This window comes from Brassica napus, chromosome C8 (genome assembly GCF_020379485.1).
Source record: "Brassica napus cultivar Da-Ae chromosome C8, Da-Ae, whole genome shotgun sequence".
In the NCBI taxonomy this organism is placed as follows: Eukaryota; Viridiplantae; Streptophyta; class Magnoliopsida; order Brassicales; family Brassicaceae; genus Brassica; species Brassica napus.
The window spans coordinates 26974589-26999268 of NC_063451.1; the positions used below are offsets into that span (position 1 = coordinate 26974589).

The 24680-nt window shown below is 39.5% G+C and overlaps 1 protein-coding gene and 1 non-coding gene across 3 annotated transcripts; one reads left to right on the forward strand and one right to left on the reverse strand.

Moving 5' to 3' along the window:
- Positions 1-341: 341 nt before the first annotated feature.
- Positions 342-23209, reverse strand: LOC106382405 (rho GDP-dissociation inhibitor 1-like). 2 transcript variants are annotated; one of them, XM_013822430.3, is made up of 6 exons: positions 23160-23209; positions 18271-18403; positions 18044-18110; positions 1141-1326; positions 914-1038; positions 342-547 (listed from the first exon to the last, which is right to left on the reverse strand). In XM_013822430.3, the coding sequence occupies exons 1-6, from the start codon at positions 23207-23209 to the stop codon at positions 476-478; spliced, it is 633 nt and encodes a 210-aa protein (XP_013677884.1). In that variant the 3' UTR covers positions 342-475. The 2 variants fall into 2 exon arrangements, with proteins under 2 accessions (XP_013677884.1, XP_013677885.1); XM_013822431.3 differs by having other exon boundaries at positions 18271-18400; positions 23157-23209.
- Positions 11057-11163, forward strand: LOC125592101. The gene has a single exon (XR_007327951.1). It is a non-coding gene; the product is annotated as a small nucleolar RNA R71 (small nucleolar RNA).
- Positions 23210-24680: the final 1471 nt, after the last annotated feature.

Here is a 24680-nt window from a genome sequence, read left to right on the forward strand (position 1 = left end):
TTTAAATGCTCTCTTCTATTCTTTTTTCTGTCAAGAAGCTCTCTTCTGTCTTTTTATTACATCAACAATTGATATACATCTATTAAAAGTTTCAGGTTGACAAGAAAAACATATATTAGCTTTTCCCGGCAACATAGACAAACTGTAGATAAATATTCCGCTGCAACAATTGAATTTGGTAATACATATATATATATATATATATATATGTATATCAATTGATGACCTCATAGAAATGTTTAGTAATTCCACAGAATGCAAGGTTTTCTCTAAGGACCTCATAGAAATGTTTAGTAAAATTATGAAATTTCTATGAAACTTTTTTGAGTTTTTCTTTTTTCTTTTTAAATTTAATTTTAACCAAATATATGAACATACATTAATTAAGAACAAGTGTAAATTAAAGAGAAATTGTAGTAACAGAATAGTGAATAATACAATATGTTTCTCTTCTTCGGGTAACTTATGTGATGGATCACAGCCAATTCTTGCGAATGTCAAAGGTATAGTTGTTCTCCAAGTAGCACTTATTATCGTCATCGACGAACTGAAATACATTTACAACACAAAAAGAGTTGTAACTAGCATGCGAGAAAAACTATAAAAATGCAATTGTACAATGTAATTTTGAGATGTTACCAGTAACCTTATGGCAAAAAAAAACTATCAGGAATAAAAAACGCGTAGTTTTCCACTGTACTAATTAATACTGTTTTATTTGCCAATCAAAGCATGCAACTGAGAGAGTATTCTAATTTTTCAGAATATGAAATGGTATTTAAGTATGTTTGACTAAAATTATGATGAAAAGGCTCTTTCTGTGGTATAAATATTTTTTTTTATATACAAACGTCATTTCAGAGTTTTGATAGATTAATATGTATGCATGATAAAAAGGGCTGATTTTTGGTACCTTAGATTTAACGGAGTAGGAGCCCCTAACAAGCATACCAGACGGTGTCGATTCTTCAAACATGACATGGTTATACGGTTCAGCCTGTGGACTGAACGTTCCTAACATCTGCTTTCTACTATATACTGTTCGCAGAAAAAGAGTAAAAACAAAAACGAGAGAAAAGGTTTCAAAATATTATTGTAACTGATATTGTGGTAGACGAGTGCGTGAAGATATGAAAATACCCTTGATTCCGGTCTTCCAAACTGTATTGCTGTACCGGAGACCGGACACAATGTTGTTGGTCACACGGAAAGTAAACACGAGAGTGTACTTAGAGCCTTCTTTAAGAGTAAACCATGGTACCATGTCTTCTCGATCCGGTGACCTAATTGTTAAGTTCATTATCTTTACCACCGGATCCGGAGTCTCTGTACATTTTGTTATTCTATCAAAACATTTCATATATAAATCCACAATTAAAAAACATTCAATGTGGGGTTGTTAGTGAATTCCAACCGATCAATTACTCTTATTTATGTAAGTCTAAATAATGTATTAGTGTACTCAAGCTCAGAGTAAAGTGAGTTTATTATTCATGTAAAATGCCCAAGTTAATGTTTACAACTCTCTATGTTATGATATATATACATCCGGTTTAGTGATAGGAAGCTAAACCGATGGTTAGGCAAAAGGAAACCTTAACCAGTTGGTTCATATAATCTAATATCCTCCCCTCAAGATGGAAGGCACAAACTGTGTATTCTCATCTTGTCAATCAGATTCTTGAAAAGCCCGGTTGCACTTCCTTGGTGAGAACGTCAGCTATCTGCAACTCGGACTTGACATGAAGTGTTTTCAAGAAACCACTCTTTAAGCGCTCTCTCACCACATGGCAATCTACCTCGACATGTTTCGTGCGCTCATGATAAACAGGGTTGGAAGCAATGTATAAGGCAGACTGATTATCACAAAATAGAGTGGCCGGAGACAATGGCGAACAATGCATTTCGCCTAACACTGTTGTCAACCAAATCAGTTCACAGGTTGCATCTGCCATTGCTCTGTATTCCACCTCAGAGCTGCTTCGGGATACAGTTTGTTGTTTCTTTGCTTGCCAAGAAACCAAAGAATCACCCAAGAAGACACAATAACCAGTTATAGACTGATGAGAGTCTATACACGCAGCCCAATCAGCATCAGAATACGCTGTTAGCTTCATCGGAGATGATGCAGAATAGAAGAGACCTTGACTAGGATCATTCTTCAGATATCGCAAGACTCTATAAGCCGCCTGTAGATGAGCATTGAAATGGACTTTTCAAGGGTCCTAATTAATTCAAATCATGTAGTATTTAAGATGTCAATCCATTTCTAAGAGTTTTGAATCAAAGAGAATTCAGGTTTTCAATTAAGCTAAATGCAATCAATAAGATGAGGTGATTCAATCAAACTAACAAGTTTCAAGAACAACTAACAAGCAATTTTCAATCAAATAGATAAAGGAGGAGTCATGGACATAGGATTTTGATTTCAGATGAATAAGATATAATCTAAAATGGCAAGGTTTCAATCAACACATTTCCCTAAGTCTAGATATCAATTCTAAGCAAGTTCTCTTCCAAGATAAAAGCTCATTTACTCTCATGATCAAACATCAAATTCCTTTGGTTTGTGTCAATCAAGCAATCATTAAGAATAGATCATTCAACTTTCCTACCTCCCCTAACATCAAATCCCTTTGGTAGGGTAAGCTAAAAGCATGTTTAGTTGGCTCAGACATTTCATCGAACACCTTGCGGGTAATGAAATATCTAGAGTTCTAAACCAGAATGGCCAACTTTAGCTTAGTATTAAGATCACTCAATCAAGCAAGGAAACATATTAATCTACTCTAAACATTCTAGAACATCACTTAATCATCCTAATCATCCTAACCTATGAATCCAAAGATGACTACTCACTCATTATCATGGTAGACACTAAATCATTAGTTGATCTAAGTCAAAACATGATTAATGATCAAAGCAATCAAGTAAACACAAGAGAAATTGATCAAGATCAGATCTTTCACCTAAAAGTAGCTTTTTGATTAGATAGAAAACAAAATAAGATCCTAACATTAGGTTTAGAGAGTATTTATATGACTTCTAAAACCTAATGGGCTCAGTCAACAACCTGAAAGACCCAAATAAAACATAAATTTCGACAAGAAGAAAAGAAATGTTGCGGGTACGTTAGGTCGCTCCGCCAGGTCGCTCCCCATCTAGAGCGGGTTAGTCACCTCGCTCTGGAACGTCGCTCCAATATGTTTGCTTCACGTCTTCAAATTGCGCGCGGGTTCATGATGTCGCTCCACCGGGTCGCTCTGCTTCTAGAGAATCGAGGAGAAGTTGAGCTTGGACCGGGTGTCTCACCCCGCTGCGGGACGTCGCTCTAAATGCCAGCTTCACGTCTTCAAATTGCGCGCGGGTTAAGGGCCTCGCTCCGTCTTGGTCGCTCCGACTCTCGAGAGTTGAAGATGGGATGTTGGTTCGGAGCGGGTGCCGAACCCCGCTGCGTCTACCCCGCGCTGCCTTCGTTTCATCTGGAGAGGGTGTCGCAGGTCGCTCCCATTGCCCGCTCCGGTGCTCTTACTCGCTCAAACAACACTTTCCACTCTCTTTTTGATCCCAAATGCTTCCAAGTACCTCCAAGAACTCCAAAGGACACTCCAACACCTGATTAAGACTTATGCAATGCAAAAAGGAAACTAAAATGCATAATCCCTAATCTAAATGATCAAAACATGCAAGAATGAAGAGTTAAAACAATGCAAATGTGCAAGATATCAACTCCCCCATACTAGTCCTTTACTTGTCCACAAGTAAACTTTCAAGAGCAAAAGGGAGAGAAGTTTGGAAATGAGAACTTATAACCAAAAGGACACTTTCTAGCCATCAACCTAACATCCTAAGGAAAACATAGCAAAGAGCATGAGCAACTTTCTTAGTGCACTCTAGTTTCTCAAAGCCTAGCAAGACTCTTTTATCTCTACACAAGGCACATTGTCATCCAACCAACAAGTTCCTTAGCCAACTCTCACATTCATTCACACACACACAAGGTGAATTCTTACAAATGGGCACATGATTTTAGTCATTTGGCTAGGGAAGCAAATGGTCTAATATGAATGAGAGGAGGGTTTAAATGCATCATTTCAAGGTGGTTATCACTCAAGAACAAGGAGCTTGATCATTATGCATAATTTATCTAAGACTAGAAGCAATTCATGCATACATAGATCTATTCTCATCATTCTACCCTTTTCTCAAGTGTCCCAAGTTCTATCCTCATATTACATCACCCAACACCCAAAATAACAATAACACCCACTTACATCACTCACCCAATGAACAACTCTTTTTTTTTTTATTTTGACTCAACCAACTAGGGACCTTCTTTTCACTTCTTAGCTCTAATTCTTTTTCTTTGCCCTTCCCTACTATCTTATTGAGACTTTCTTTTTCTTTTTCTTTCTCTTTTTTTTCTTTTTTTTTATTGAGGAAAGGTCTCAAATGACATAATCTAGAGCTTTCTTTCTTTCTTTTGGTCCCTAGGTTTTTTCTTTTACACTCTCTTGTTCATCTTTCTCAACTTTCTCACATCCCAAACCCAAGACATTAAACTTTTAGAGCACATAAACCCACTCACCATCCTAGATGCTAGCTCAAATGAGGTTCCTATGCTAGCAAGAGATGGGAAAAAATCTATGTCGCCTCCAATACTCTCAAGATTTTGCACAAGACAAGCTATCAAAAGAGGTCTCACTCATGCAAATCAATGCTTGGTCTCAAAAGAATGGCTAGGGATCAAGGGTATAGAGTGCCATTTGGGTTAACAAAGAATGGTAAAATGGAATAAGATAACCCAAATGTGTATGAGATCCATGACTAAGTATGCAAGTGCCCATATGCAAGATAGATTAAGTTCGTTCAAGTCTAGATTCAGGTTGGAGCTGGTTTCAAGAACAATGCCAATCATCAAACAAGCAACAAGTTTCAAGAAGAGTTTTCAAGGCTACTTGATATGCTTAAGCTACTTGATATGTTTGGCTAGGATGTTAGATTGAATTCTAGACATGTGTCCTTTACAAGGTATTTCAATCCTGGTTCCCTATGCAAATGAATGCAACCTATATGATCCTAGACATCTAATTTTTTTTTTTTGAATTTTCTATGCAAATAGGTGTATGCTCTAGACTCAATCTTAAAAATGCAACTACATGCTTCTTTTTGTTGTTTTTGAAATTTTTCAATTTTTTTTGGATTTTCCATGCAAATATGTATCTACAATGCATGACATAAAACACTTTAAAATGATTAAATACTTGGTACCTCCCCCACACTTGAATCACACAGTCTCTGTGTGTCCAAGAGAAGAAGAGATACCGAAAAGAAAGTTAAATGAAAGCTAAACTGGTATATACAAGGGTGAGGTGATGGAGTACCTGTCTAAGCGTCCGGGAAAAAGGCTGTGGCCTCATCTCCGGTGTCACCAGGGAAAAGAGAGGAAAACGGGAGAGAGAGAGACGGGAGCGGGGTAGGGTTAGGGGTAGGTCGGGTCGGGTCATCGGGTATGGGTCGGGTTTCGGGTCAAGAAATCATACCTGGGCAGTCGTGGAGCGACTTCGGTACCTCGCTGCCATCACCCCGCGCCAACTTTGGCTTCCATTTTTTTGTTGGATTTGACGCGCGAGTACCAGACCTCCCTGCGATACCTCGCTCTGAAACCATCGACAGCTCTTCGAGCGGTGGCGCGAGCTTCAGACCTTGCTGCCACACCCCGCTCCAACTTCGATTATGTGTTCAGATTTGACGCGCGGCTTCATCACCCCGCAATACTAGCTCGCTCCAGGTAAGCTCAAGCTGTCGACGCACAGAGCGACCTCCAGACCTCGCTGCATCACCTCGCTCCGGAACGTCTCGAGTCGACCAACTTTCAGTGCGACGTGCACACCCCGCTGCCATACCCGCTCTAGTGTAAATTAACTGAACCATCAATTGAAAACTGATCTTTCAACCTGCTAAAGACCAGTGTACCCACTAAACTTGATGTGAACTCGACCCTCTGATCAAAAAGTCCTAAAAAGAAATATGTACAAGGATAGTCATGGGATTTCCTCCCAAGTGAGCTTATTTTAAGTTTCTAGCTTGACTTTGTTCCCTTTTGGCTAGGTGGAGGTGGGATCGGAGAGTGGAACTGAGATTTCTTCCTCCTCTGTTCTGGTTCCCATGTAGAGTTTAATTCTTTACCCATTCACTCTAAAGTCTCCACCATTGTTGTTCCATAACACAACTGCCCCATATGGCCTAACTTCCTTGATATTGAAAGGACCGGACCATCTTGACTTGAGCTTCCTGGGAAACAACTTCAGTCTAGAGTTGTAGAGAAGCACTTGATCTCCAGCACTGAACTCTCTCTTCAAGATCTTCTTGTCATGAAAAGCTTTGGTTTTCTCCTTGTAGATCCTTGAGTTCTCAAAAGCATCTAGTCTAATCTCATCAAGCTCATTGAGTTGGAGAAGTCTCTTCTCCTTGGCACTTTTGATGTCAAAATTCAGCAACTTAACAGCCCACAATGCTTTGTACTCAAGCTCAACTGGTAGATGACAAGCCTTTCCACACACAAGGTTGAAAGGTGTGGTTCCCAAAGGAGTCTTGTAAGCTGTCCTATAAGCCCAAAGTGCATCATCAAGCTTGTCAAACCAATCTTTCCTTTTAGTTCAAACAATCTTCTCTAGGATAGATTTTATTTCCCTGTTAGAGATCTCAACTTGCCCACTTGTCTGAGGATGGTAAGGTGTTGCCATCTTATGCTTTACACCTTTCTTCTTGAGAAGACTTTCAAACAGCTTGTTGATGAAGTGAGAACCTCCATCACTGATCATAACTCTTGAGATTCCAAACCTTGGAAAAATGGTGCTTTTGAACATCTTGATCACCACTCTAGAATCATTGGTGGGACTTGCTACAGCTTCCACCCATTTGGAGACATAGTCAACAACTACAAGGATGTACTTGTTGCCAAAAGATGATGGGAATGGTCCCATGAAATCAATACCCCACACAACAAACACCTCCACTTCTAGAATTGGGTTTTGAGGCATTTCATTCCTTTTGGTGATGTTCCCTCTCCTTTGGCATGAATCACATTTAGAGACAAAGTCTTGAGTGTCTTTGAACATATGGGGCCACCAAAACCCAGCTTGTAACACCTTTGAAACAGTCTTAAAAGTAGCAAAATGACCTCCATAGGATGGTCCATGACATTGTGTAAGGATCCCATCAACTTCTTCTTTAGCTACTACTCTTCTATAGAGTTGATCTCTACAAAGTATGTAGAGGTAAGGCTCATCCCAATAGTATCTCTTCACATATTTGTAGAACTTCTTCTTGGCATATCCCTCAAGACCCAATGGCTCTCTTCCACAAGCTAAGTAGTTCACCAAATCAGCATACCAAGGACCTTTCTCTTCAGTTGCCTTCACTTCTTCAAGCTTCTTTCCAGTTTCACAAACTGCTACTACTGCTCTAATAGCCATGATCTGCTCTTCTGGAAGCCCTTCATCAATGGGGATCCCACACTCAATCTTCAGTCTAGACAGGTGATCAGCTACACCATTCTCAACTCTTGGCTTGTTCTTGATCTCAAGATCAAACTCTTGTAACAGCAGGATCCACCTCAACAGTCTTGGTGTAGCATCCTTCTTGGCCAAAAGGTGTCTCAATGCAGCATGATCAGTGTAGACTATGACTTTTGACCCAACCAAATAGCTTCTGAACTTCTCAAAGGCATAGACAATGGCTAGCAGCTCCTTCTCAGTTGTAGCATACTTCATTTGGGCTTCATCAAGAGTTCTACTCGCATAGTAGATCACATGAGTCTTCTTGTCTTTCTTTTGGCCAGGAACAGCTCCCACAGCATAGTCACTAGCATCACACATGATCTCAAAGGGAAGATCCCAATCTGGTGGCTGCACAATGGGGGCACTAATCAGCTTATCCTTCAATGTCTTGAATGCTCCAAGACACTCCACATCAAAGTTGAAAGTATCCTCCTTGCATAGAAGCTTAGTCAATGGTCTAGCTATCAAGGAGAAGTCTTTGATGAATCTTCTATAGAATCCGGCATGACCAAGGAAGCTTCTAATGTCTTTCACTGTCTTTGGAGGAGCTAACCCAACCATCACATCAATCTTGGCCTTGTCCACCTCAATCCCCTTCTCTGAAATCTTGTGTCCAAGCACAATCTCTTCCTTAACCATGAAGTGACACTTCTCCCAGTTCAGCACAAGGTTGGTGTCCTCACATCTTTTTAGGACCCTGCAAAGATTAGAAAAACAAGCAGAAAACGAAGATCCGTGAACAGAGAAGTCATCCATGAACACCTCAACAACATCCTCTATAAGATCAGAGAAAATAGACATCATGCATCTTTGGAAAGTGGCTGGAGCATTATATAGCCCAAATGAATCCTTCGATAAGCAAAGGTACCATAAGGGCATGTGAAAGTCGTTTTTTCTTGATCATTTGGATGTATGGGGATTTGGAAAACCCTGAATACCCATCAAGAAAATAATAATAGGGATGATTGGCAAGTCTCTCTAGCATTTGATCAATGAATGGCAATGAAAAATGATCCTTTCTAGATGCTGAGTTAAGTTTTCTATAATCTATGCACATCCTATGTTCCGTTATTGTTCTTGTTGGAATTAGTTCATTCTTATCATTTTTAACCACAGTTATTCCACCTTTCTTTGAGACAACATGCACGGGAGACACCCATTTGCTATCTGAAATATGATAGATTACACCTGCATCTAGGAGTTTTAGAATCTCTTTCTTAACATCTTTCAAGTTGGGGTTCAACCTTCTTTGATGTTCTATAGAAGTCATAGATTCATCCTCTAGATGTATCCTATGCATGCATAAAGAAGGTGATATCCCTTTAATATCATCTAGTGAGTAGCCTATTGCCTTTCTATACTTTGTAAGTTCTTTCAAAAGTTTAGACAATTCGCTTTCATTCAGTTCACTACTCACAATGACAGGATCTGTCTCATTAGATCCAAGAAATGCATACCTTACACCAATGGGAAGAGGTTTAAGCTCCACTTTTGGTGCTTTGAGTTCACTCCAATCATCTTCTTGGAGGTTCTCTTGTTGATCAACTGAGACAGCGTGATGAACTTCTTGTGGAAGTTCTATGAAGTTGTCTTCTCCACTTTTCTCCTTGTGGCAGTCTAGCATCCTCACATACCTTGCACTCTCCTCTTCTTCAATCAATTGAGTCTCTCTATCAATTGTTAGGGCATGCTGAAGAGAGTCCTCAATAGCTAATTCCTCCAAATACTCTTCAGCTAAAGCTTCTATCTCCTCAATGTAGAATGCTTGGCTTTGGGTAGTGGGCTTCTTCATCACCTCCTTGATATCAAAATGCAGGATGTTCCCTTTGCCAAGATGAAGATCAATCTTCCCTTCCTTAACATTCACAACAGCTCTTGCTGTAGCCAAGAAAGGTCTCCCCAATATCAAAAGATCTGTTGGTTCTTCATCCATCTCCAACACCACAAAATCTGTAGGAATCTCACAATTTCCAACCATAACAGGGAGATCTTCTAGGATACCAATGGAAATCTTCACTGAGCGATCAGCTAGCACAAGAGAGAGTCTACACTTCTTGTATTGTGTAAACCCAAGCCTTTTAGCAATGGAGAGAGGCATAAGGCTCACACTTGCTCCCAAATCACATAGACACTTCTCAAAAGTCAATTGCCCAATGGCACAAGGTAGAGTGAAGCTTCCTCGATCTTCAAGCTTCTTGGGGACGGTTAACCGCTGTATAATGGCACTGCATTCATGGGTGAGAACTATCATTCCTTCCATCTCTTTCTTCTTCTTGGTCACATCATTTTTTACGAACTTGCTGTATTGAGGCACTAGCATGAAGGCATCAATAATGGGCATGGTGATCTGAACCTCACTCATTTGCTTCTCAAACAAGGCTTTGTATTGCTCAAAAAGCTGTCTCTTGAATCTACCAGGGAAGGGAAGTTTTGCTTCATATGGAGGAGGAATGAATGGAGTTCCTTTTGATGAATTACCAGCTTCATTCTTGTTCACAACCTTCTTCTATTCTCCAACATTTCCTTTCCCTTTAGCTTCAACTATCTTCTCCAAGATTTCTTCAGTGGTTTTCTCATCCACAATAACCACATCATCATCCACATTGATGACCACCTCCCCATCTTGCTTCTCATTATCCCTAATGAGAGTTCTATGAGGCAATTGTTTACCACTCCTAAGGGTGATGGATTTCATTGTCTCCTTGGGGTTTTGCTCAGAGGTTCCTGGAAGTGACCCCATAGGGCGTTTGGAGTTACTACTCATAGAGGCAAATTGGTTCTCTAAATCCTTGAAGTTGGAAGCAAGGTTTGAGAACTTGTTGTTGAGAACAATGTAGCTTCCATCAACTTTGGTATGAAGGTTCTTCAGCTCATATCCAATGTGTTTCTCACTTCTAGTTTGAGACTCCAAGATCTGTTTCAGCATTGCAGTGCTACTCTCTTGTGTAGCAGAGGTAGAAGATCCGGCTTGGCTTTGTGTAGACTGATTTCCTTTGGAGGGGAAGCCTTGAGAGTAGTTTTGTCTAGCTTGGTAACCACCTTGTTGGTTGTTGTTGTAGAAAGGCTTTTGTTGGTAGTTGTTATACTGAAAGTTAGGCTCCTTCTTGTACCATGTCCCATTAGCATTCACAAAGCACAACTCTTCTTGACCTTCTAGACCATCAACTTCATTAAGCACATCAGTCCCTTCTTGTTTCTTCTCACCAACAAAGTTCACCTTCTCTTGTTTAGCTCTATCCAAGAGAAGCATATCCATCTTTTCTTGTAGAGCCTTTAACTCTCTCTTAGTGTTTGTATCATCACCTCCACTGCCTCTGTTGCTTATATCATGCTCATCACTGTATACTGAATCACTCTTAGCCATGTTCTCTACAAGCTCCAAAGCATCTGCTTCACTTCTTCCCAAGAAGTAACCATTGCTAGCAGTATCAAGCTGACTTCTAAACTTGGGCAAATCACCTCTGTAGAAAGTACTAAGCAAACTCTCCATATTGAAGCCATGATGAGGACATTGAGAGATGTAGATGTTGAACCTTTCCCACGCTTCTACAAAGCCTTCAAGATTCCTTTGATGAAATCCAGAGATCTCATTACTTAGCTTAGCAGTTCTTGAAGTAGAGAAGAACTTGGTGAGGAAGGCTTTCTTGCACTCATCCCATGTGGTGATTGAATCTCTTGAAAGGCTCTTCTCCCATGTGTGAGCTTTGTCTCCCAAAGAGAATGGAAACAACCTTAGCTTGAATGCATCTTCAGAGAAACCATTGATCTTTGTAGTTCCACACAGCTTATCAAAGTTATCCAAGTGGTCTAGTGGATCCCCCAAGGCAAGACCATGGTACTTGTTGCTCTGGATCATGTTTATCAAGCTTGACTTGATCTCAAAGTTGTTGTTTTCCACAGCTGGTGCTCTGATGCCAGCTCTATGCCCATGGATATTGGGCTCATCATGTATGCCAATATCTCTAGCTTGGCGCTATGGGCGATGTGGCCTAAGGTTGTCAGCTCCTTGGCCATTGCCCACTCCATCTTGAGGCTGATTCTGATGTTGATCCATCACAAACCCCAATCTGTCTAGGTGAGCCTGTTACTCTTCTTCTCTTCTCCTCCTTGCAATTTCCCTTTCAAGTGCTCTAATGTCTTCAACTCTTAAAACTAGGTATGTTGGGCCTCTGCTCCGCAAGTTCATACACCTGAGATACAAAAGGCTAGGAAAGAGAATCAGTAACTAGATATAAGAAAATAAGATTTAGTTTCAAGCAAGAACCAAATCTCAAATTCAAAATCAAAATCAACATAGAACCGGCAACGGCGCCAAATTTGAAATGGACTTTTCAAGGGTCCTAATTCAGATCATGTAGTATTTAAGATGTCAATCCATTTCTAAGAGTTTTGAATCAAAGAGAATTCAGGTTTTCAATTAAGCTAAATGCAATCAATAAGATGAGGTGATTCAATCAAACTAACAAGTTTCAAGAACAACTAACAAGCAACTTTCAATCAAATAGATAAAGGAGGAGTCATTGGCATAGGATTTTGATTTCAGATGACTAAGATATAATCTAAAATGGCAAGGTTTCAATCAACACATTCCCCTAAGTCTAGATATCAATTCTAAGCAAGTTCTCTTCCAAGATAAAAGCTCATTTACTCTCATGATCAAACATCAAATTCCTTTGGTTTGTGTCAATCAAGCAATCATTAAGAATTGATCATTCAACTTTCCTAACTCCCCTAACATAAAATCCCTTTGGTAGGGTAAGCTAATAGCATGTTGAGTTGGCTTAGACATTTCATCGAACACCTTCCGGGCAATGAAATGTCTAGAGTTCTAAACCAGAATGGCCAACTCTAGCTTAGCATTAAGATCACTCAATCAAGCAAGGAAACATATTAATCTACTTTAAACATTCTTGATCATCACTTAATCATCCTAACCCATGAATCCAAAGATGACTACTCACTCATTATCATGGTAGACACTAAATCATTAGTTGATCTAAGTCTAAACATGATTAATGATCAAAGCAATCAAGTAAACACAAGAGAAATTGATCAAGATCAGATCTTTCACCTAAAAGTGGCTTTTTGATTAGATAGAAAACAAGATAAGATCCTAACATTAGGTTTAAAGAGTATTTATATGACTTCTAAAACCTAATGGGCTCAGTCAACAACCTGAAAGGCCCAAATAAAACATAAATTTCGACAAGAAGAAAAGAAATGCTGTGGGTACGTTAGGTCGCTCTGCCAGGTCGCTCCCCATCTAGAGCGGGTTAGTCACCTCGCTCCAGAACGTCGCTCCAATATGTTTGCTTCACGTCTTCAAATTGCGCGCGGGTTCATGACGTTGCTCCACCGGATCGCTCTGCTTCTAGAGAATTGTCAACGAGAAGTTGAGCTTGGAACGGGTGTCTCACCCCGCTGCGGGACGTCGCTATAAATGCCAGCTTCACGTCTTCAAATTGCGCTCGGGTTAAGGGCCTCGCTCCGTCTTGGTCGCTCCGACTCTCGAGAGTTGAAGATGGGATGTTGGTTCGGAGTGGGTGCTGAACCCCGCTGCGTCTACCCCGTGCTACCTTCGTTTCGTCTGGAGCGGGTGTCGCGGGTCGCTCCCATTGCCCGCTCCGGTGCTCTTACTCGCTCAAACAACACTTTCCACTCTCTTTTTGATCCCAAATGCTTCCAAGTACCTCCAAGAACTCCAAAGGACACTCCAACACTTGATTAAGACTTATACAATGCAAAAAGGAAACTAAAATGCATAATCCCTAATCTAAATGATCAAAACATGCAAGAATGAAGAGTTAAAACAATGCAAATGTGCAAGATATCAAGCATCAGTCGGTACAGACATGTACACGCTAAGCTTGTGGACTGCATATGTTATATCAGGTCGTGTATGAGTGAGGTATAACAGTCTTCCCACCAGTCTTCTATAAACAGAAGCATCAGGTAAAGCATTTCCAGTACTAGAAGACAACTTCACATTTGGTTCCATAGGAACATACAACGGTTTACATCCAAGTAGACCAGCTTCTTCTAGGAGTTCCAGAGCACACTTCCTCTGATTGATCGAGATGCCTGTCTTGTTTCTTGCAATCTCAAAACCCAAGAAATATTTTGCTGGTCCAAGATATCGGAGCTTGAAAGCTATTTGTAGAACCTTCTTGAATGCAGTCACGACCAAGTCATCATTTCCCACAATGAGGATGTCATCCACATAAACAAAAACCGCAAGAAACTTCTTGTCTTCATACTTGATGAATAGAGAATGATCCGAGTGTGTTTGTGTAAATCCATCACCAAGAATCACCTCAGATAACTTGTGATTCCATTGCCTCGAAGCTTGTTTCAAGCCATATAAGGATTTATGAAGTCGACAAACAGAATTTCGAGGCACCTTCTTCCCAGTTAGCTCTTCATAACCTTGGGGCAGTTGCATATATATTTCTTCTTCAAGATCTCCATTCAAGAATGCATTGCTCACATCAAGTTGAGGTATAGACCATCCTTTAGCTGCTGCCAGTGCTAGGAGAAGCCGAAAAGTGCCTATTTTGGCCACATGAGAGAAAGTGTCCAGATAATTCAGTCCTTCTAGTTGAGTGTAGCCTTTAGCCACCACACGAGACTTATGTCGTTCAATGGTTCCATCGGGATTATAATTGATGGTTTTCATCCATTTGCAACCAACATGTTATTTCCCCGGAGGTAGTTCACACACAGACCAAGTACCACTCTCTTCTAAAGAACACATTTCAGATTTCATGGATTTCCTGAACTCATCTGACATCATAGCTTTTTTAAAAGATCATGGAAGTTTAGAAGTGGTGATAGAAAGAAGAAAGTTTATGTGTTCATCATCAAATTTGTCATAAGAAAGAAATGAAGAAATCAGATAAGAAGTTGTGTTAGTTTGATGAACATGAAGCTCATGTATTTGGTTAAGAAGAAAGCAATGATATTGACCAAGGTAAGTGGGTGCTTTGGTTTGACGTTTAGAACGTGTTCTAGGTAACGGGTTAGCAGCAATACTAGTTTGAGTAGAAGATAAAGATGTAGGAGTAATTTTTTCAGCAGATGTTGAAACAGACGGATCATGGAAAGGATCATGAAACAAACTAGCATCAGGTATGTTATTGCCTAAGTAAAAAAAATGCAGGGAATGGTGAATCTGGAACAGGCAAAGGCAACACATCTTGATCAAAGAAATGAGAATATGTATCAATGCTCGAATCTTTTGAAAAAGGAAACACAGATTCATGGAACACAACTTTTCTAGACACATAAATTGTATAGGTGTTAACATCTAAAATTATATAGCCTTTAAAACCATTTGGATATCCAAGGAAAACACAAGGTGAAGCACGAGGACTAAACTTATTTCGGTCTTTTAATAATGTGGATACAAAGCAGAGGCAACCAAAGACACGTAAGTGATCATATGAAGGAGTATCATGCGTCAAAAGATCATAAGGAGATCTATTCTGAAGTAAAGGAGAAGGAGTTCTATTGATAAGATATACTGCGGTTTAGACACCTTCTCCCCAATATTGTAAAGGAACATGAGATTGAAACAAGAGAGCACGAGCTACATTCAAAATGTGTTGATGCTTCCTTTCTACAACGGAATTTTGTTGTGGTGTATATGGACATGAAAAGAAATGAATGATGCCATGAGTTTTAAGAAGAGATGTAAAAGCTAACTCAGGTGCATTATCTTATCTAATGGCTTTAACATTGCAATTATATTGAGTTTTAACAAATTGCAAGAATTCATGAAATACAATAGCAACAAAACCTTTATCTTTTAAAAGATATAGCCAAGTAACTCTTGTACAATCATCTACCAAAGTGAAAAAGTATTTATAACCATCATGAGTAGGAGTTTGAAAGGGACCCCATACATCAATATGAATCAAATCAAATGGTGCTTTAGCAAGCTTTGGATTAGAAGGGAAATTCGTTTTTGTTTTGCCAAAGGAAAAATTTTACACAGATCAGAATGAGTATTCTTTACATTTGAAAGCTTTAAAAATTTTGAAAGTATATCAATCTTGGTATGAGAAGGATGACCAAGTCTTTGATGCCAAATTTCTGAAGATGCTTGCGAGATGACATAATCTTGTGAATGATGCTGTGAAAGAATTTGAAATGATTCCAAAGAAGCAGAGTGCAATGTAGACAAAACAGGAGAAGACAAAGCAGGCGTATCCAGTACATATAGATTGTTCTGAAGTCTACCCTCCGGAATATGCTCCTGAAGTAAGTTGAACGGATTATCAGGAAATATGAAGCAAGCAAGAGATGAGAAAAGCACAGATATGGTACTATTATGAGTTAGAGCACTGATGCTAAGTAGATTATATTTGAAATCCGGGATTTACAATACATCATTCAAAGTTAGTCGTGTACTAATATGTATTGTGCCAGAAGTTGTTACAGAAATGCGTGAGCCATCAGGAAGAATCACAGCAGTTTTAACAATTATGTTAGTGTGCAAAAACATTTTCAAATCAGAACACACATGGCAACTAGCACCAGTATCTATAATCCAGGTAGGAGCTAAAACTGTAAGGACATTCTTCATTCCCGCATTAATAAAATGTGACTTAGTTGAGTTATCTGGAGGTGGATGTTCAGAAACAGTGTGTGCAATAATGTGTGGTTGCGGTTTAGAAGTAGAAGCTGTGCCATCAGATAGAGTAATAGTACTACCCGAAATATGAGAAAATTCATCCATTAGAGGAGTATGTTGATTACTCAGGACATTGAGAAGCTGGTGAACTTGTTCCTGTGTGACTGTCCCCAAGTGAACTCCATGTTGATTGTGCATTGATATACCACCTGTATCCTGTAGAACCATATTAGCAACATTGTCTTTGCGAGGTGGCCATTGCTGATTAGATTTTGAAGGAACTGAAGTCTGAGCTTGACTCTGCTGGCGAGGCTTGTAACCTTGAGGATAACCATGGAGCATATAACACTTGTTGATAGTGTGTCCTGCCAATCCATAGTGAGAGCATATAGAGCGAGGTCTATTCTTGTTGTAACCCGCAGAATAAGCTGCTACAAGTGCTGCATCAGGAGCTGTGTGAGACACATTGAAGGCAACAGTGCTTGTGCTCTTCATCGAACGTTGCCTTTCCTCCTAACAGACTAGGTTGAACACCTTGGAGATATTAAGCTTCGGCTCCATCATGAGAATATGACCTCTAGTCGCAGTGAATGTCTCATTAAGACCTGTAAGAAACTTTAAAATGCGATCTTGCTCATCACAATCAATAATTCTCTTGAGGCTAGGACAATCCAGACGACTACATCAACAAGTGTAAGGGCTCTCATGATTCTTCAACTCCTCCCAGAGCTGCTTCAACTTCGTATAATATTCACTTATACTCTATGAACCTTGCATCTCGGCAAAGAATTGCTGCTTAATCTCTGATGTCCTTGGTCCATCACTCTGTTTGAACTGATCATGAATGTCCAGCCACATATGCCTTGCTATAGTCAGGTACATGATGCTCTTCGCAATCGATTTCTCCACAACATTCACGATCCAAGTACAAACAATGTTGTTGCAACGAGACCAAGACGCATAATCAGGATGACTCATATCTACTTCCTCAAAAGTTCCATCAACAAATACAGTTTTTTTCCTAGATCCTAAAGCCATAAGCATTGATCTACGCCAAGTGTTGAAGTTGCCTAGACCCGCTAGTTTCGCAGATACAAGAGCAATACCAGCGTGATCGGCACGATTGGAGTTAGGATCTTGCAAAGACGGTACCGGTCGACGAATCTCATCAGCTCCCGAACTCACCGTAACCGTAAAGATGATTGGAATCAAGAAAACGAAATCGAAAAGAAATTGAGATTCGCAAAGAAAGAAAACGATTGTGTGAAAAGAGAACACAAATCGAAGGTCAATGAAGGAAAGAAAACAAAAACAGAACGCAGATCACTCTCGAGAAGAAGACGAAGATTGCGAAGAACTCCAGAATCAAGATCTTGACGAAAAAGAGAGCTGAAATTGAGATACTCGTGGAAACAATGATGATGAGATCAATCGAGAGCTTCGTCGTCAGCTTCAATGGAGTTTCCAATCAATTTTCCCGAGAAAGTGAAGCGAGAAACAACGCGATTTTCAACGCTCTGATACCATATCAGTGTACTCGAGCTCAGAGTAAAGAGAGTTTGTTATTCATGTAAAATGCTCAAGTTAATGTTTACAACTCTTTATGCTATGATATATATACATCCGGTTTAGTGATAGGAAGCTAAACCGATAGTTAGGCAAAAGGAAACCTTAACCAGTTGGTTCATATAATCTAATATAATGCATCTTTTGTGCCTTGGTCGTATCTTATGATATGTTAAGTTAGTTTTAAACTATTCATCTATACATGAGACATCTCAAACTTGAGAGGAATTACAACGATTTGTAATCGTATATATAAACCGAGTATTAGAATTTGGTTTACCTCCAACCTCCTCAAGATCCACAATGCCTAGAAGTTGTTCTTTCGATCTCCTCAAGCTTTCATGATCCTGACCATTTTTTCAATTGTAGAATAAGTGACTAGGTTGTTATGTAAATTAAGAAAAAAACAAATTCACCCATTACTTACAGGTCAGATATATAGCATTTGTGGACTAGACTTAGCAGCATAGCCATATGTAAACAGAACATGAGAGATCAAATTCTAACCTTGTCTTTCTCGAGCTGTTCTTTGAGAGCGATCATGGGACCAAGTTCAAGATTTTTGTCTTCATCTTCATCATCTTCTGTTGGAGATAAAGAGCTGTGGCTATTATTTCTGCTTAAGGTCCCATGTCCCTTTTAGAATGAGAGAATTATTGAGAGTTTATTTATGGAGAATGAAGAACATGAAGAACATAGAGAGAGAGAAAGTAGATCTCAAGATGTAAGAGAAAGAAGGAGAGAATATTTTCTTTCATTTAATTGTGGATCTGGGTACAAATATTTAAAGACAAGTGACCTCAGTACACACTATAATAAAATATCTTCTTCTCTCTTCTTCTTCTCTTCAATAAAATCGAGCTTATAAAACCCTTATAAAGCCTTATAAAACCTTATAAAGCCTTATAAAAGCTTTATAAAACCTTATAAGTCTGGCAGCTTAATTCTCAAGTCGGGCAGCTTAATTCTCAAGTCTGGCAGCTTAATTCTCAAGTCTGGCAGCTTACTTTTGCTTCATGTCAACACTCCTCCTCAAGCTTGACCATATGGAACAAGTCAAGCTTGGAAGCCATTAAGTATTCCCTCATTAAAACCTCAACTAGGTAAAACCCTTTGGGAGAAAACCCAAATCAAGGAAAAAGAGTAGATCACTTCATGAAGGAGATATCAGTGACATGAGAGGTCTATGAGTCCCAATTTTAGATGGATAAACTCACAAACTTTAGTGTTTGCTGCCTTGGTGAAGATATCAGCTAACTGATCTTCACTTTTAGTATAGCAGGGTAAAATGATCTTCTGCTCCACAGCTTGTCTCACTTTGTGGCAATCTACCTCTATATGTTTGGTCCTTTCATGGAAGACTGAGTTGCTAGCAATGTGTATAGCGGCCTGGTTATCACAATGCATCGTGATTGACGTTGTAACTTCAATTCCCAATTCCTTAAGAAGTCCCTTGATCCAAATCAACTCGCTTGTGAGCTTCCTCATAGCTCTATATTCTGCCTCAGCACTTGAACAAGACACCACCTTCTGCTTCTTGCTCTTCCATGTTACCAAATTGCCTCCAATGAAGGTAAAATATCCAGTAGTTGATCTCCTATCAACTCGATCTCCTGCCCAATCCGCATCACAGTACCCAACAATCTCAGTGCTTCTATTGCATCCCATCCATACTCCTTGGCCTGAGTGCCTCTCTTAGGTACCTGAGAATCCTCTCAACCTTGTTCCAGTGGTGTACCTTGGGAGCTTGCATGTGTTGGCTTACTTGGTTTACTGCAAAGCATACATCTGGTCGGGTAATGGTAAGATAAATGAGTTTTCCCACCATTCTCCTATAGTGCTTTACATCTTCATATGACTTGTCTTCAATCTCCCCCTCACGCATCACTTTGTATCCTTCCTCTAGAGGTGTTTTGGCAGCTCTTCCACCAAGATCTCCAGCCTCATTTAGTAAGTCAAGGGTGTATTTCCTTTGAGATAGAAACAACCCTTCCTTAGACCTACACATCTCGATCCCTATGAAGTATTTGAGCTCTCCCAAGTCCTTGATATCAAATGAAGCCTTAAGGAACACTTTGGTTGAGATGATCTCTTCTTTGTCACTGCCTGTGATGATAATGTCATCAACATAGATGAGAATGACAACGATTTCTTGCTGGCTAGTGAGGGTGAATAGGGTATGATCAGCTTCAGACTTGACAAAACCTCTTCCATTGAGTGTGGTGCTTAGTTTGTGGTACCACGCTCTTGGTGATTGTTTCAAACCATAGATGGCTTTCTTCAGCCTCAATACATTTCATGGTTTGGTAAGGTGTTCCATACGAGGTGGTGGTCTCATGTAGACCTCATCTTCTAACTCTCCTTGTAGAAAAGCATTCTTGACATCCATTTGCCACAGATCCCATTCTAAGTTCACAGCCAATGAGAGTACAATCCGTATCATGTGAAGCTTAGCTACTGGTGCAAAGGTGTCAAGGTAATCTTCACCATAGACTTGAGTGTAGCCTCTTGCAACAAGTCTTGTGTTCTTTCTTTCTGGTTTTCCATTGGCTCCATACTTGATAGTGTAGAGAAGCCGGCTTGTCACTGCCTTCTTTCCTTTTGGAAGTTCAGTCTCAAACCATGTATCATTCTTGATCATGGCTCCCATCTCATCTCCAACAGATTCTCTCCACTCCTTGTGTTGCATAGCTTCTTCATATGTTCTAGGAATGTATTCCTGATCCAATTCACTGATGAAGACTTGATGATCTTCTGGATATTGAGCAAGGGAGCATACTGCACTTATTGGGTGAGCTACAGCTTGAACATTGAAATAAACTCCTGTGTTAATCCACTGTGAGGGTTTCCTGATCCTTGTACTCCTTCTCATCAGTTGTATCTGCTCAGGTTCTGCTTTATTTCCTTCACTTGGCGCCTCTACTTGAGTCTCAACATCTGATTCTGATGGCATCTCATCTTGATCATGAGCTACAGAGCTCTCTTCAGGTTGAGCTTGTGTAGACTGCTCAACATTTCTACTGCCCCCCTCATGATTAGGATGAGTGCTCTCAACACTATCAGCTGCAGTAGATGATAAATTTTCAGGGACAGGTTCCACACTTGGTAAAGAGGGCATACTGATTCTCAAGCTCTCCATTACTCCCCTAAGGTTATTTGCTCTATCTGAGGCTGATTGAGAAGATCTTTGAGCTCATCCCAACTCTTTCCATCATAATAGCCTCTAGATTCTGCAAACTTAACATCCCTTGAGACAAGAACCCTTCTTGACTCTGGATCATAGCACTTATACCCCTTCTGAGTTGGAGAGTAACCAATGAACATAGCTTTTGAGCTTTTAGCATCAAGCTTGTTCCTCAGCTCTCCAGGTATCATCACAAAACAGAGGCATTCAAACACACGCAAATGGTCCAAAGATGGTTTGGTCTTATTTAGAACCTCAAAAGGAGACATGTCGTTGAGGAATTTAGTTGGAGTTCTATTGATCAGATAAGTAGCAGACATCACATCATCACTCCAGAATCTTTTTGGAACATTGGTGTGGAACATCATTGATCTTGCTACCTCCATCAAATGTCTGTTCTTTCTCTCAGCAACTCCATTCTGTTGAGGAGTGTAAGGACAGCTTGTCTGGTGAGTAATCCCATGTTGAGCAAGATATTGCTTAAATGCATGACTTGTATACTCTCCACCATTATCTGACCTTAGAATTTTCATCTTGGCATTGAAATGGTTGCAGATATGGGTCTGGAAATTCTTGAAAGCATCCAACACCCTGTCCTTAGACGGAATCAGTGTCACCCAAGTGTATTTGGATTTCTCATCAATGAAGGTGACAAAGTATTTGTGGTTCTCTCTGGACACACATGGAGCAGTCCATACATCAGAGTGAACTAGGTCAAAACATCTTTCATAGATGGTGCTAGACTGTGAGAAGACTGTTCTACAATGCTTCCCCAATATGCAAGCTTCACAATCATCATTCTTGAAGACCACACCTGGAAGCATCAAGTTTAGGGCTCTTGTATGAGGATGTCCCAACCTAGCATGCCATAGCGTGCTATCAACCCCGCTGGATGTACTAGCCAAACACTGAGAAGTGGATGGTCTAGACATCTCTGTCTTCTGAAGATGATATAGTTCATTGTGAACGTGCCCCTTTCCAATCACTTGGCCTGTCTTTAAGTCTTGAAATTCAACCTCATCTGGTCTGAAGACAACCTGACAACTCAGATCAACAGTAGCCTTTCTCACAGATAGCAAGTTTGATGTAAACTGAGGCATATACAAGGCAGTAGATTCCCTATCAAACAACCTCAGGTTCCCTATCCCTTCTATCTTAATCTTATCACCATTTGCTATTTGAACATTCCCTGAGGCAGGCTGGACATCACTCATCAAGTTTCTATCACTAATCATGTGATGGCTTGCTCCTGAATCTATAATGATAGGTTTAGGGTCAAGAGAGTGTGTACCAGCCTTCTTGAATGAGATAAAGGCTTGGATAAGGGAATGTAGGTCACTCATGGTTGCTGGACCATCAGTGATGGCTGCACTATCAGTACTTCTCCATGTTCCTTCTTCATTTGAACCACCAATGACAGATGAATACATGGTTCGACCTTGAATCAATGGATGCTCAAACTCTTTGATTACATTCCTGGCTTGATTCAAGTCACTTCTTCTTGGCATATTGTGGTTCTTATGTTGTTCCTTAGCCTTCTTGTACTCTGGAAACAACACCATGTTGGAGTTCTCCCTCATGGAGAGATATGGACCAGTGGACAATAGATTGTTCCTACTGATTTTGAGATAAACTGGACTTTGAAGAAGCTTTTCCTGATATGGTTGAAGCTTTTCCTGATATGGTTGAAGCTTTCATGAGTTCCAAAGAATAAGGTACTCCTCTATCTTGAGTTCTGGTGAGGTTCTTTCCTTTTGAAAGACCTTTGGACCAGTGGATAAAAGGATGTATCCAACAGATTTTGAAGATAATCTGAGAAAGAAAGAAATAAATTTGCGAAAGCTTTTGTGAGTTTCAGGAGCTTAATGCTCTGATACCTTGTTAGAATGAGAGAATTATTGAGAGTTTATTTATGGAGAATGAAGAACATGAAGAACATAGAGAGAGAGAAAGTAGATCTCAAGATATAAGAGAAAGAAGGAGAGAATAGTTTCCTTCATTTAATTGTGGATCTGGATACAAGTATTTAAAGACAAGTGACCTCAGTACACAATATAATAAAATATCTTCTTCTCTCTTCTTCTTCTCTTCAATAAAATTGAGCTTATAAAACCTTATAAAACCTTATAAAAACTTTATAAAACCTTATAAGTCTGACAATTTAATTCTCAAGTCTGGCAACTTATTTCTGCTTCATGTCAACAGTCCCATTGGCTCTTCTGAAGACTTTTCTATTTTCTTGTCCTCATCTTTCAAACCCATCTTTGTTTTCCTGATCCGTATTGGTTCTCTGATTTAAATCTGATCCTAGAAACCGTTGGGTTTTGATTCGATATGATTTCCTGGAGATGGTTATATATATGCAACCTGGTTTAATGAGATGACAACAAAAAAACTTCAAAAAGAACAAAAGCCAGAAAGAATAAAGAGAGTCGTTTAATTAAAGGGTTTGTTTGTTATGATGCGAAGAAAATAACAAGATGAAGAAAAAGAGAATTAAAAGATAGACAATGAAAGAGAAGCGTTTGGTGTTTTTTGTTGATGAATGTTTAAATATAGGGTTTGGAGAATAGGTCGTGTGGAGATATATACATGCATGCAAGTACATCTCAATATACACACTCACGTCAAGAGGTTGGTCTCATAGAGACGACAAAAAACTAATGGTACTTATTATTCCTACCACTGGGCCTGAGCATTTTAACCTGGACCCGAAGACCCGAACCAGAACCGACCTAAAAATATCCGACCCGGAACCGGACCAAAAATTTACAAGTACCTTTTGGGTCTAAATTTTTTTTACCTGAAAGAACCGGAACCGAAAAGGAACCGACCCGAATAGACCCGGACCCGAAAAGAACCGACCCGAATAGACCCGATCCCATAAAAACCGATTTGTACCCGACTTAAAAACATGTATATCTAAAACTATGATGTTTTTGTGTTCTATTTTATATATATTATTTTATGATTTAGTTGAAATATCTTTTGTTAACAACATTTGTTATTATTTTTTAACATTTTTAAAGTAATATAAAGCTTTAAAATGTAAAATTTAGAGTTTTAAAATGTTTTATTTGAATTATTAATAGTTTTATTTAAGTTGTTTTATAAAATTTTAGATATATATGACAAATATTCAACTAAAGTTGATGTAATTGAGTATATCATGTCTTTTTCAGATCCTAAATACCCGAACCCGACCCGGATCCGATATGGACCCGAAAAATTACGGATATTTTATGGGTATTTTAATTATAGACCCGAACCGACCCGAACCCGAACCGAAAATTTCTAAGTACCTATTGAGTCTAAATATTTAGGACCCGAAAAGATCCGGACCCGAAAAGAACCAGTCCGAACCCGATCCGAAGACCCGAACGCCGAGGCCTACCTACCACATCCGAGTTTGATACTCATCTTGCTTCTAGACTCTAGTTACTATGTGAATATCGAAGTCAGGCCAAATATTTTTTTGAGCATTTTCTGATTCAGGAAAAATAGGAACCTTTCCAACCGACACTTCTAAACGCTTCCCTAGTTTAATTTAAAAAGAGATACCCAAAAACGTTCATCACCGTCAAGCTCCAAGTGCCAACAATTTGATAGCAAAAAGATTCTCTTCCCTTTTTTAAAAAAATATGAAGAGATTTTCTTCTTCCGAAACCAACCCTACAATATGAGTAAAAAAAAATCTACAGTAATATGAATCCTCTACCGTCAGATTAGACAC